This window comes from Arachis ipaensis, chromosome B02 (genome assembly GCF_000816755.2).
Source record: "Arachis ipaensis cultivar K30076 chromosome B02, Araip1.1, whole genome shotgun sequence".
Lineage (NCBI taxonomy): Eukaryota > Viridiplantae > Streptophyta > Magnoliopsida > Fabales > Fabaceae > Arachis > Arachis ipaensis.
In genome coordinates this window covers 102857604-102872095 of record NC_029786.2, presented here as the reverse complement: position 1 = coordinate 102872095, position 14492 = coordinate 102857604, and the positions used below count along the sequence as shown (strand labels likewise).

Genomic DNA, 14492 nt, shown 5'->3' with positions numbered 1-14492 from the left:
AGTTTTTTCTATTTTTTATGTGTTTATTTTATTTTTAATCTTGTTATTTATGTTTAATAATGTTATATTATAATAACACTTCAAGGAATTTTTTTTCTTTAATAAGCTATTTAAACAGAATTAATTATTACATTAAAGTTGAAACTGAACTCAAGAGTTAAATAATATTGTTAAATCACAAATAAAAATTAAATTCATAAATAAAATTAGACTAAGAGGATGACCTTTTGGCCAGAGAAAAAAGACAATAACGAATCAATATTTTAAGAAAACTCTAACATACTCCGAAAATATCGATGAGAAATAGAAATAAAAATCTTGATAATTTATCCGATTTTATCAAAATGTATATTAGAAGATCAAATTCGTTAATATTTTTATTTGGTTATTTTTAATTATTTTTAATAAAAAATTTAAATATATTTTTTTATTTTAATAGGAGTTTCAAATAGATATTAAAAAACAAGTTGCTAGAACTCCCGCGCGCCGAATTGTGACTAAATTTTTTAAATATTATGCACATGCTGCTATACAAGATATATATTTTTATTATTACAACGTAAGTATTTATAATGAGTTTAAGAATTTTTATTGTTATTATTGTTAAATATTATATTAATTATTTTAGGCGGTGAGAATAAATTTGAAAAGAAGGATCACAATCATTTTTAAACTTTGGAATTGATTCTTATTTATTTTTTATCGAATATGTTATTTTATGTGTTGAATACGGACATTATAAGTATGTGATATTTAGAATTGATGTACAATTATTATTGTTTCTCTTTTGTAGTTTTGGTATTTAATAGTAACTAAACTCTATATTTTAACGTGTTTCTACGTGATTCTTTATTAATTTTTTTAATTATTGGATTAATGCTATTAGTTGTTTATTAATTTGTTTTGTATTGTTTACTAGTGGTTTGGTATTTTTACTCGGAACTCGTTTTAAATACCCTTTTATACTCCTGCCTTTACTAAAACCCTTTCTCAGACGCTCACGAAAGATCACATACAAACAGCATACCTTCACTTTTATGGCTTGAATAATTCCACTAAAGTGACTAAACGTGGTAGCAACAATAGTGAAGTTTGCAATGCAACCTCCAATGACAAGGACACTCTTACGACTATCAGGCTCAGCAGTAGTGACACACTGCAACATAATCAAGAGCACAACTTTTAAAAATTAAGTTGATGTTAAAACGAACTTGGAAATTTATGGCGTAATTGAAGGGGGATGAGCCCACGGAAGAAAAGGAAAGCAAAGCATGGAGTTACATCAAATTTATGGCGGATTGGGAAAAAGTAGTCACCCACGAAACACAAGCACAACCACACGATATTGTGTTTTAGATTTCATTAAAAGCTATCATAATAGAGAGCTCCAAATCTCCAATAATGAAGAGGAATCAACGAAGAAACAAGAAGGAATTGAAGAACCTAGCTACCTATATATATCTTGGTTGACTTGACTTAACTTGCTTCTTTATTTAACCCTTAGCAAGCTAAGGAATCACACGCATACAACAACACTACAAGCATCATCAACTCCAACTTTCAATGGCATCTTCTTCTTTCAATGTTCCTTTAATCAAACATGATCTCTTCATAAGCTTTAGAGGAGAAATTCGCACTTCTTTTCTTTGCCATTTGATAAAAAGATTGCGCGATGACAGAATCATTAGTTTCTTTGTTGACGAGGAAAATCTTGGTGCTGGAGATGAGATCTCATCCGCACTTCTTCAAGCAATTGAGGAATCTTCCATTTCATTGGTCATCTTCTCGAAAGATTATGCTTCTTCGAGATGGTGTATGGAGGAGCTTGTGAAGATTATTGAATGCAAAGAACAATATCAAAGGACTCTGGTACCTGTTTTTTACAATGTTGATCCTTCTCATGTAAGGCACCAGAAACGAACTTTTGAAGAGGCTTTTGATGTCCACACTGAGAAGTATAGAGAAAACATGGCAAAGGTGCAGAATTGGAGATCTGCATTAAGAAAGGCTGCTGATTTGTCTGGAATCCATTATCCATCAACCTTGATCAGGTCAAACTTTACTTCCAAACAAAGGAAAAAACATGCTTTCGTTGTTTAGACTCTTTATTTTATGTTTTAATTTATTATTCTGGCATATGCATGCATGCATCCTTAGATCCTTTAAACATGTTTTCTAGTTTAAATTCTTCACGTAGTATAGTGTTACCCCTAGTTTAATACTATTGTGTTACATTTACACACACACAAAAAAAAGGATACATTATATATATACATATCTAGTAGTTGTTAGCTCATTTTTATGTAGTTTTCAAGTATTCATCATGGAATATATGCTTGTGTGTAATAACTAGGTTTAGATCCAAACAATATATATAAATTCAGGATTGCTACACATTCAAGTATTTTTTTATCCAAGTTCATTCAAGTAAGTCTAACACTAACAAAAATTTTCTAGTAGTGTATTAATTTTAATTGATCTATTGTAATATTATATTATAACACAGAGAAAATTATTCAAAAAAAATTAAAATATGTATTATAATATTTTCTTAATTTTTTTATATTTAAGCTTTTTTGAAAAATTTAAAATAATGGATGTTGCAAGGAAAAAGAAAAAATGAATTATACATACCTCTTCAATACAAGCTTTGTTATTATTTAATTAATATCTTTTGTAAATGAAACACTACATAGTAGTACATACAAAGTGCAGCGTTCTTTGCAATTTTTTTTTATATATGAAACACACTCCAGTCATAACATTTAGCAAAATGCTCAAAGTGATGTCATTCATATATATATATATATACATTGGTTGTTTAAAGTGATGTCATATTTTATTCAACACAAATTCCAAAAGATCACACTTATATAACCTATTTTAAAATATTACATTATTGAAATATATGTTTATTTTTATTATCTTGGATAATTTTCTGTATAATAGATAATAGATAGGTAATAACATATTTTCCCCCAATATATAAGATCATTATTTCTTGTTATTTATTTGATTTTATTAGGAAACTTCAGTTAAAATTTAGCTAACAAAATAGTAGATAAAAATATATAAAAGAGAAAAAAATTGGGCAAAAAAAGTTGATTTATTAATGCAAACAGAATTATAGCATTTTAGTTTTCATCAAAACCTGAAGCAGCTCTGTACATTACTGCACAAAAATCACCTTAGGTTTTCCTTTTGAATTTCAACTGATGAGAAATTTGTAAACTACTACACTTATTGGTTTTCAATAGGAGGGGGTCAATGTATTTTAAAATCATTAGCTTAGACCTGTTCATTTTCTTTATATTACTTTTGTGTTCATTGTTGTTTAATCTATTTCTTCTGGATTATAGTGTGAATTTGTGATATATCTGCCTTTTTTTTGTTCTTTATGGGACATGATAGAAATGAAGTTGAGCTCATTGAAAAAATTATTGAAGTTGTGAATGAGAAGTTGCCGCCTATTTGTCCAAATAAATCCAAAGGTGTTGTTGGAATTGATGAACAAGTTAAGTCTATTGAATCGTTATTGGCAAAAATGGAGCCGAATGAAGTTGGAATCCTTGGAATTTGGGGCATGGGCGGTATAGGTAAAACAACCATTGCTCAAGTTATATTCAATAAATATTCCTCACAGTATGAAGGTTGTTGCTTCTTGAAAAATGTCAGAGAAGAATCAGAAAGGCACGGTCTGGATTATTTGTATGAGCAACTCTTTTCTCAACTACTGAAGAAACAAAATCTCCTTGTGAAAGGTTCTGCCAATGCAATATCTGCCATTTACGAGAGAAGATTGAGTCAGAAAGAAGTTCTCATAGTACTTGACGATGTGGATACATCAGATATATTAGATTATCTAACTGGAGAACAAACCTGCTTGGCACCAGGTAGTAGGGTCATTGTAACAACCAGAGACAAGCAGATACTCATTGCTGCAAGAGCACATGGAATATATGAGGTCAAGCGATTGAGCTTTATGAGCTCCCTTGAGCTTTTTTGCATAAAAGCCTTTAACAAAAGCTATCCTGAAAATGGATATAAAAAGCTTTCACAAATGGCAGTTAATTATGCAAATGGCATTCCACTAGCCTTAAAAGTATTGGGTTCTTTTTTATGCTCAAAAAGTGCAGTAGTTTGGAAAAATGCACTAAAAAAACTCCAGAGTTGCCCTGATAAGAGGATTTTCAATGTGTTGAAATTGAGCTACGATGGATTAGATGATTCGGACAAGAGCATATTCCTTGACATTGCATACTTTTTCAAAGGAGAATGCAAAGATAATGTCACAAGATTTCTAGACTCATGTAGTTTCTATGCGGATGTTGGAATAGACAATCTTGAAAGTAAAGCTCTTATAACTATTTCCTACAATAGAATACAAATGCATGACTTGATACAGCAAATGGGTTGGGAAGTCGTTCGCCAAGAATCAAATAAAGATCCTACAGAGCTCACTCGAATAAATAAGCCTGAAGATTTTCACAATTTATTGAAAAATAGCAAAGTAAGAACACGGTACCTCCACTCATTTTGTTTTTACTTGTTTTGAACTAATACAATAGCCTTTTCTTACCATAAATTTTTTGTTTTTAAGGGAACAAATTTAGTTGAAGGTATTATGATAGACTTGTCTCAAATTGGAGATCTACACTTCAATGCTGACACCTTTAAAAATATGCCTCAACTAAGGTTTCTTAAGTTTTATGCTCCATGGGATGAAAAACAGTTGAATGTGTACATTCCCATACCCCTGGAGCCGTTTTCTGCTAGACTCAAGTATTTGGAGTGGAATAGTTATCCTCTGAATTCTCTATCATCAATGTTTTCTGTGGAGCAGCTTGTTGAGCTTAGGATGCCAAACAGTCAAATTTCTAAACTTTGGGATGGAACGCAGGTACTAATACCAACATGAACTTCATTTATAGCCGTTTTGTTTCGATTGGAAATTGAGGATTTTTAAATGTGATGAATGTATCTCTGAATTGTTACAGGAACTTCCGAATTTGATAGTGCTTTACCTTTATGGATGTAAAAAGTTGGTAGAGCTTCCAGATTTTAGTAAAGCAACAAAGCTTAAAACCATAGATCTTTGGAATTGTGAAAAACTATGTCAACTTCATCCATCTATTTTGTCCATCCAAACTCTTGAGGAATTATATCTTACTGGTTGCACAAAATTGAAGTGTGTCAAAAGCAATTTGAAGTCTCTTAAAACATTTTATGCTTATAATTGTTTAAGCCTGGAGAAATTTTCAGTGTCATCAGAAAAACTGTCGGATTTGGATATCTCTTTCTGGAGAATTAAAAGTCTACCAAATGAAATACGTAGCTTTTTTTCTCTTGAGTATCTTTGTCTTAGTAATTGCAGAAAGCTAATTGATCTCCCACGCAACATCAAAGCTCAATCAAGGTTAAGGGCTCTTGACGTAAGTGGTTGTAGTAGTCTTCGTGCTATACCAGAACTTCCACCATCTATTGAAGAGCTTTATGCTGTTGATTGCACATCACTTGAAACAATATTCAATTTGAAGGCAGTATTTAGTTTGAATAGGAGAAAGATCTCATTTGCAAATTGTGTGAGATTGGAACAAGAGTCAGTGAATGATATTATGGAAGATGCTCATCTCACAATATTCAGAAATGTTTTATTGTTGTCAGCAGATCCAGATCAGATGATAAATTATTATTATTATCATAAAATGTTAGGTTGTGTTTGTTATCCTGGGTACAAAGTTCCAAAGTGGTTCGGATGTGAAACAAGAGGAGCATCCATAATAATTGAACTTCATCAACCTTACTACGAGTTGTTGGGTTTCTTCTTCTGTTGTGTTATTTCTCAAAACTTACCTTCTTATTATTTTGAAGAATTGGATCTTGTCAATATCAAGTGTGAATACCGCCACTTCGGAGATGGCGTAAAGGACACATTTGTAAGTAAAAATCTAAACTTTGTTTCTAAACGACGATGTAGCTGTGATCATGTTTTAATATGGACTGATCCATTTGGTAGTGAAAACATATTGGGTGAAATTGAGAGGTGCAGACTCAGAGGTGGCAGTGATGATGATGATAGCACTTGCAACCAAAAGATGTCATTCAGATTCAGTATTGATAGACCTAAGAGAGGGAAGAGAGTCCAAATAAGGAGAGAAAATGATGAAGATTGTTTTATCAAAGGGTGTGGGGTTATTCCAATGTATGCCTCAACTCTCTTGGATGCCATTCAAAATCTTGAATTGGAGTTCAACTTGAAGCCTCATCATAACCCCATCCCAGGGATAAATCTGGACGAAGTAAAAAGTATGATGATCCGGAAGAGCAAAGGAAAATCAAAACTCCACTGATATCACTTTCTGTATGAATACGAAATTGAAAGAAAATTCTTGATCAACTTATGACAAACTTTTCTGAGAATGACTCATTGGTAAATGATTTTAATCAAGTGCTTATATAGCTTTTAATATAAAAGAGAGTGAATATTCAATCAAAGATTCTTATTTCATTTTTAAGGTTTTCAATTGTGTATTACAGTTTAAATCACTGAAATCAGAGACAATTCAAATATATTTTTTAAATAACATTCTACCTTTTATAAATTTTTTTAGTCATTGTCAACTATAAACTCTGAATATTGAAAATTTTTTATTATATAATTTATGGTCGGTTAATCTCCAGTCTATGGAATCACCTTTTCTACCAACTTTCAGTGGAATCTCCGATAAACTATGCTGTGGCTAATGATGTATGAGTGCAACTCAAATTTAATTTCTCAACCAAAATTTCTCATATTTATTTATTGTTTTGTGTGGCTGACAATCTGACATATCCATGTATTCTAAGAACTAATGACCATCTAATAAGACAGTAAAAAATGTCTACCATTTAAGAAAAGAGTCTAAATATCTTTGATTAGTAGAAATGAGTACGGTTTGAGTAATCATTCAAGCCCTGAAACTAACATAATACAACCAATAATCCAAGTCTGGCTCCATTGAATTTTCAAGAAATAACATATCCTTACTTTTAACTACCATGTTTCTTCATAAAAAATAATGATAACATTCTTCAACCTAAAATGAACTAAAATCCTACATCCACATACCCGAAAACAGAAGTGAAAAATTTACTATGATCAACTAAGAATACGAAGAGATTGCAAGAATTTGAACTCAATTGGGGAAACTAGCCAAAGCTTCTAATTATGAGAGTTATAGTTTTCTTTTTTAATATTTTTCTCAAATGATTAATTAGAAACTTATTTATTCATATAAATAACAACCTTACCATTTTCTGATTTCTCATTTCTCTGTACCTTCTGTTTTCCGCATTAATAGTTAATCTTAAACTCTTAACCATGGAAGCACATATTAAAGAAAGTAATAAAAATAAAAGAGACAAAACTTGCTCATTCCTATTAGTATTATGTATCTTTTTCTACTTCCTAAGTCTCACTGATGAGACTTTCTTTGCATGTAAAATTTAAAATTTCATATGACACACTACACTTTGTTTTGCTGCCACAATTTCAACCAGTTACTATATTCATAGCTTGAATAATTGAATCTATGCAATAACATAGCCAAATGCTGATCAAGCCAAAACATTCACAATCTCAGTGCTTGAAAGTAACCAAGATTTCTCAGCTTTGCTATCACTTCACCAAAAGCCATAGCCCGTATACATCCAAAAAATTCAGTGTTTCTTCGAACTTTTTCGCAACCACGCAGTTGGAGGTAGTACTCAAGCAGGCCTCAGTACAGCCAGAGCTAGCAACGCCACTGCTCGATGATTGTAGTCCTAACTTCCCTGCATGCTTGCTTATGTTGATGATTGTATCCCTTAGCTTGCTTACTGCCCAAGAAAGCCAAACTAGCCCGAATCTAAATCCAGTATTTAAGAGCTTAGATGTGCAAAAGGGAACTCTCCCACATGCGAGTTTACAGACGACAGAAAGCATGACAGCAAGGTCAGTACCAACAATGCCAACAAAAAATTGTGTCAGAAGGTGTGGAAGCTCAGGCAGGATTTCTTTAGCAAGAGAATCGCTGTTTTCCGGTGCTGTCTGTTTTCAACCATCAAGGATAGAAGACTCTCACACAGTCACACGCCTGTAAGTAGTTCTTCATGTAGAGATCCCTCTCGGTCGCAACTTTCGTGTTCTTTTTCTTCATTCGCTTGGCTTTAACTCTCTCAGGACTGTAAATCAAGAGAAAAGCATTAACTGAATACATTTCGTTACCAAGATATTACATTAGCCATTACATAAGAAAGATTATACAATTTTTTTTGTTCTTTTTTGGTTTGGTAACACAAGTGAAAGCTACACACAATAAGTGGTTCATCTTTAAACAGCAAAGCAAAAAAAAACACATTTTAAATGCAATGAAAGATGGAAAAAATTAATTTTTTCAGAGTAACATTGAGCAAAAACCAGGAGAAGGGTTCAACTATCAAAGAAATCATGTTTTGAATACCTTCTTAAAGGAACAGTTATTGTAGAATGAATCTCCATTGTGGAGGAATGACTTCTGGTTTCTGCTTCAAACATGTTCATGATCAACCTGTTCATAGAGAAATCTCAGTAAAGTCTGTTCTTTGATACGAACTGAAAAATCTACTCAAAAGAAGGTTCATTAAATAATGATTAGTAGTGTGTTACAAACACAGTTGACATATTCAAGTGCAACTACAAAATAGTATGCTTTTAGTAACATAAATGTTCCTTTTTTTTTTCTAGAAACAATCAGAATTTCAAGCATGCGGTTGAAGCTAAATCAACAAAATTATATCTACTGAAGTGTGGAAAAAGAATAGACTGTTTCTCTCCCTTATATGAGATTTGTGATAAATATTACTCAGCAACTAGAGAAAGAAAATCTTTCATCTCAATTGCGGAACCCAAAAATGTAACTTGACCATCTGGATGAACTTGAATCTTTGAACTTAGAGCAGGGTCTTGAAAAATATCTAGCAAAGGCTTCAGGGTATAGCCAATTTGATAGCTAAGAGTTGTAAACAGTTGTTGACACTCATCAATGTCAAAGCTAAAAATAATTGTGTTTGGGAATGTTGCTGCAACAAAAGATGAACGAAATTAAGCAAAATAGATTTCATCAGAATAATTTACATTTATCTCAGCATCAAATGCAGTCAAAAGAAATTTATCAGCTAATGAAATCTAAAGAAGACAAACATAGTAAAGAAGCTTTTGTAACCGGGTAAACACTAATAGTGAAACATCATGGTCATGCCTTCTTAATGCCGGTGCCTTAACCCACAGGTCCTTGGAGCTTATACTCTAAGCGAACCTCTGATCACCCTTCTAAGAGTTGAAGTAGGTCATTGGTGCCTTGATCAGCATGTCAAAATAACATAACCTTTATTGTAACTACAATATTTCTTCATAAAAAGTTAATGATAACATTGTTCAACCTAAAATGAACTACAATCCTACATCCACATACCAAAATACATAAGAGAAAAATTTACTATAATCAACTAAGAATAAGAGGATATTACAAGAATTTGAACTCAATTGGGGAAACTAGCCAAAGCTTCCACATTTGCCATGAGACAACTAGAAAGAAAATAGAAGAATACATAACTCATGTACCTCACAAATATTCTAAGTTCTAATAGTACACGGTAGCGATCCGCGAAACTATATAACACTTCAATGAGCAGCATGCACACCTAGGGAATCAACAAGCATAGGCCTTTGAGCTGTGAAGTTAACATTGGCAAACTAGTTCAAATTTAACCATTCATTTTGTGATTTTCTTGATTTCTCACCAAGAATAGGACTAAGACAAAGATATTGATATCTAACGATCTCTGGTTTCCATGCAACAGAGGGCAAAAGTTGTTGAGAACCCTGTCATAAAAAAGAATTCAAGAACAAACAAACAAATTATGTTAATCAACTGTAAAACTATGCATGTATTGATGCTCAAATTTATCAGTCATACAATTGTAACAAAAAAGTTACCAAAACAAAGTCACATAACATAGCGTAGCCAATTTTGTCTTCTAATTGAGCTACTTTATTATGCTTTGAGTTAAGCCAACTTACAATCCAATTTGCATTTGGAGAAAACCAATTCATTACTGCTAGCATACTTGAAATTTTAAACAAAATATAAATATTATACATCAAAACCTAAATATTATTACACAGTAAAAAAAATCTAAAAACTTTGCAATGACTTTTGATACTATAGAAAAAGGTGTTAGTTACCTTGAAAATGTTGCTGAACATGGCAAGTTCTTGCTGTAAGACAAGCCCTGCTGAAGAGCAACCAAAAGAAACCATCAAACCCAGCTTCTGAACTATGTTCTGTGTTTTTTATGAGAGAATTAAGGCTTCTTTTAAATGTTTTCCTTAAAATAACAAAAATTCTCCTGCTTGTGTGACTTTGTGACAATCCCACCAATTTATCCTTTCCCTGCACCTCACCTCAGAATCAAAAGGATTTTTTTACAAGCTGGACTTTAGGGTGGCACTGAAAAAGTTTAAGTAGGAATATAAATAAATGAAAATAATTAATTTTCTTCTTTAAAAAAAAAGAAGAAATAAGTAAATGAATAAAGGTTTTTTTGTGAGCCACTGAGCCATGATCGTCTAAATAAATAAATGAATAGAGGTTGAAAACTAAGAACGGTTTTTTATTTTTTGCAGTGGCTTAAAGGATTATGAGATGGAAATTAATATCAAACATGTTTCTGCTAATCAGTCTAGCCTTTGATCGTAGCTAGTTTCTGCTTTTTCTTTTTGGACCTGACAATAAAAGTTTTATTCTTCAGATATGCTTCCGAAAATTAGTAGGAGTTTTGCACTATATTTATGCAAGTTGTCTAATTACATTTATTTTTGTTGTTTTGAATTACATGATATGAGTACCTAATATTTAAATTGTTGTGCATGTAGAGATTGGTTTCTTAAAATAAATTGCTTATAAATATAATCATACTTGATAATTGAAGTTTTGTGTTATTTTTCAAATTATCAATGACATCATTTCGATTTATTGTTTTCTTGTGTTGCTATGCACTAGAGTGATTGTCACTGAAACCGGAGAAAAGAAAGTACTGATCAGGTTAATGATCTCTGTTTCTACCATTATAATACTGGCTACTAAATTGGATAGCTTAATACTCTGCATATCTATCATCATCAGAAGAAAAAACAAGGGTATTGTTCACTATGTATGGTATACTTTTTAGTTTTCTTTCTCTAAATCTAATAAAATATGGATTTGCAAATTGATGAAACAGCTTAACTTAGATACAAAAATATTATTTGTGTCCATCTTAATCCCGTATCTTGTATTCTTAATGTAAAAGAAATTATAAATACTATTAATAACATCACATTCAGACCCAAATTGAATAATTGTGAGAATTGAATTACAAAGGAATTCTTTCAATGTGAAGTTTCTAAAACCACAAAATACAGTTAGAAGTAACATATCTTCTTAATTCTTAAACCATAAATACATCCAAGGAAAACCTAAACAAAACATCAATAAAAGAAGTATGTTAAAATGGAAATAACTCTAGAAGAGCTTTGGCCTCTTTGACTCAGAAGAAAGAGGATCCTTTGACTCCATCCCAGGAAATTCCTTAATTTCATCTATAAATGGGTACAAGTCATCCCTTCTTAAAAGAGCTCTCAAATAATCTACCATGGAATAGACATGTCTACTCTTTACATTAACAGTTATAAAATTTTTATTCTTTTGAGGAGCAGAACTGTTAATGTAATCCATATCAATAGCATCCTCCATGAAAGATAATTGAAATACAGATACATAAATCAATGGACATTTAGATTTATGATGCTCATCTACAAAGCCAATTAACATGGCACAAACCAAGTTGTTACGAAGGTAGACCAGAGCCGGACATACAGCAGAAAATGCAGGTTGGATGCCCTCAAAACAACCCTCGATTGGCTGAACAAATCGAACACCTCTTTCGTTCACAAGCAGGGCATGTAAGGTTGCTTTATACCCATTTTGGTGAATGGGAAAATGGGTATAAAACAACTTTACATGCCTTGCTTGTGAACGAAAGAGGTGTTCAATTTGCTTAGCCAATCGTGGGTTGTTTTGAGGGAATCCAACCTGTATTTTATGCTGCATGTCCGACTCTCGTCTACCTTGGTAACAACATAGTTTGTGCCATGTTAATTGGCTTTCTAGATGAGCATCATAAAGGTAGATATCCATTAATTTGTGTATCTGTATTTCATTTATCTATCATGGAGAATGCTATTTATATGGATTACATTAACAGTTCTGCTCCTCAAAAGGTTCAAAATTTCTTAACTTTTAATGTAAAGAGTAGACATGTCTATTCCATGTTAGATTATTTCAGAGCTCTTTTAAGAAGGGATGACTTGTACCCATTTATAGATGAAATTAAGGAATTTCCTGGGATGGAATCAAAGGATCCTCTTTCTCCCGAGTCAAAGAGGCCAAAGCTCTTCTAGAGTTATTTCCATTTTAACATACTTCTTTTATTGATGTTTTGTTTAGGTTTTTCTTAGATGTATTTATGGTTTAAGAATTAAGAAAACATGTTACTTCTAACTGTATTTTGTGGTTTTAGAAACTTCACATTGAAAGAATTGGGTTGAATTTTTGAAAGAATTCCTTTGTAATTCAATTTTCACAATTATTCAATTTGGGTTGAATGTAATGTTATTAATAGTATTTATAATTTTTTTTACATTAAGAATACAAGATGCGGGATTATGGATACAAATAATATTTTTGTATCTAAGTTAAGCTGTTTCATCAATTGGCAAATCCATATTTTATTAGATTAAGAGAAAGAAAACTAAAAAGTATACCATACATGTGAATAGTGAACAAAACCCTTGTTTTCTCTTCTGATGATGATAGATATGCAGAGTATTAAGCTATCCAATTTAGTGGCCAGTATTATAACGGTAGAAACAGAGATTGTGCTATCTTTTCTCAGGTTTCAGTGACAATCTCTCTACTGCATAGCAACACAAGAAAACAATATATCGAAACGACGTCATTGATAATTTGATAAATAACACAAAACTTCATTTAGCAAGTATTACTATATTTATAAGCAATTTATTTTATGAAACCAATCTCTACATGCACAAAAATTTGAATATCAGGTACTCATATCACGCAATTCAAAACAATAAAAATAAATGGAATTACACAACTTTCATAAATATAGTGCAAAACTTCTACTAATTTTCGGAAGCATATCTACATAAGAAGAATAAAACTTTTATTGTCAGGGGGTCCAAAAAGAAAAAGCAGAAACTAGCTACGATAAGGCTAGACTGATTAGCAGAAACATGTTTGAAATTAATTTTCATCTCATAATCCTTTATGCTACTACAAAAAGTTAAAAACCGTTCCTAGTTTTCAACCTCTATTCATTTATTTATTTAGATGATTACCGCTCAGATCAGTGGCTCACATAAAAACCTTTATTCATTTATTTATTTATTCTCTTTTTTTAAAAAAGAAAATCAATTATTTTCATTTATTTATATTCCTACTTAAACTTTTTCAGTGTCACCCAAAAGTACAGCTGTAAAAAAATCCTTTTGATTCTGAGGTACAGGAAAGGGATAAATTGATGGGGTTGTCACAAAGTCACACAAGCAGGAAAATTTTTGTTATTTTAAGGAAAACATTAAAAAGAAACCTTAATTCTCTCATAAAAAACACAAAAAATAATTCAGAAACTATGTTTGATGGCTTCTTTTGGTTGCTCTTTAGCAGGGCTTGGTTTACCGCAAGAACTTGCCATGTTAAGCAACATTTTCAAGGTAACTAACACCTTTTTTTAAAGTATCAAAAGTTATTACAAAGTTTTAAAATTTTTTTTACTGTATAATAATATTGGGGTTTTGAAGTATAATATTTATATTTTGTTTAAAATTTTAAGTATGCTAGCAATAATGAATTGATTTCCTCCAAATGCAAATTAAATTGTAAGTTGACTTAACCCAAAGCATAATAGAGTAGCTCAATTAGAAGACAAAATTGGCTATGCTATGTTTTGTGACTTTGTTTTAGTAACTTTTTTGTTACAGTTGTATAACTGATAAATTTAAACATCAATACATGCATAATTTTAAATATGATTAACATAATTTGTATGGTTGCTTGAATTTTAAAATCCGATGACAACCTATATGAATTATATCATAATTGAGTTCTTATTATTATAAATTTATAAATAAGGCCATAATATAAATCAATCCGTTTGTCTATTACGATTTCTGTCTCTATAACTTGATTTAATGACTCCTAACAAATATTACCAGAATAAAAGCTAAATTATATTAGTTATTATTAAAATGACACTCTCCTCCCCTCTATTTGTAAAATATATATTCTCCTTTATTATAATTTTTAAAACATCTCTTTAATTAAATTTTTTGTGTTAACTTTATCTATTTTTCAAAAAAAAAATTATTTTGT

At 31.2% G+C, this 14492-nt stretch overlaps 2 protein-coding genes and 1 pseudogene across 3 annotated transcripts in view; 2 read left to right on the top strand and 1 right to left on the bottom strand.

Moving 5' to 3' along the window:
• Positions 1-14492, top strand: part of LOC107626084 — a 57638-nt pseudogene that overhangs the window by 32044 nt on the left and 11102 nt on the right.
• On the top strand, positions 1234-6510 carry LOC107626080 (TMV resistance protein N-like). Of its 2 annotated transcripts, XM_016328859.2 has the most exons (5): positions 1234-2051; positions 3412-4510; positions 4601-4900; positions 4998-5936; positions 6017-6139. In XM_016328859.2, the coding sequence occupies exons 1-5, from the start codon at positions 1564-1566 to the stop codon at positions 6017-6019; spliced, it is 2829 nt and encodes a 942-aa protein (XP_016184345.1). In that variant the 5' UTR covers positions 1234-1563; the 3' UTR covers positions 6020-6139. The 2 variants fall into 2 exon arrangements, with proteins under 2 accessions (XP_016184345.1, XP_020972093.1); XM_021116434.1 differs by having other exon boundaries at positions 4998-6510.
• LOC107626085 overlaps positions 7387-14492 on the bottom strand; it is a 13684-nt gene continuing 6578 nt past the window's right edge. The window contains 5 exon segments of the mRNA XM_021116441.1: positions 7387-8028; positions 8031-8109; positions 8112-8202; positions 8481-8567; positions 8796-9880. Coding sequence (XP_020972100.1) covers positions 7658-8028; positions 8031-8109; positions 8112-8202; positions 8481-8560 — 621 coding nt within the window. The 5' untranslated portion in view covers positions 8561-8567; positions 8796-9880 and the 3' untranslated portion in view covers positions 7387-7657.

Excerpts from the sequence above, each read along its gene's own strand:
- LOC107626080 (XM_021116434.1), top strand. The coding sequence starts at position 1,564 with ATGGCATCTTCTTCTTTCAATGTTCCTTTAATCAAACATGATCTCTTC. Across the intron at positions 2,052-3,411 it reads TATCCATCAACCTTGATCAG|AAATGAAGTTGAGCTCATTG; the intron begins GTCAAACTTTAC and ends GGGACATGATAG. Across the intron at positions 4,901-4,997 it reads AACTTTGGGATGGAACGCAG|GAACTTCCGAATTTGATAGT; the intron begins GTACTAATACCA and ends GAATTGTTACAG.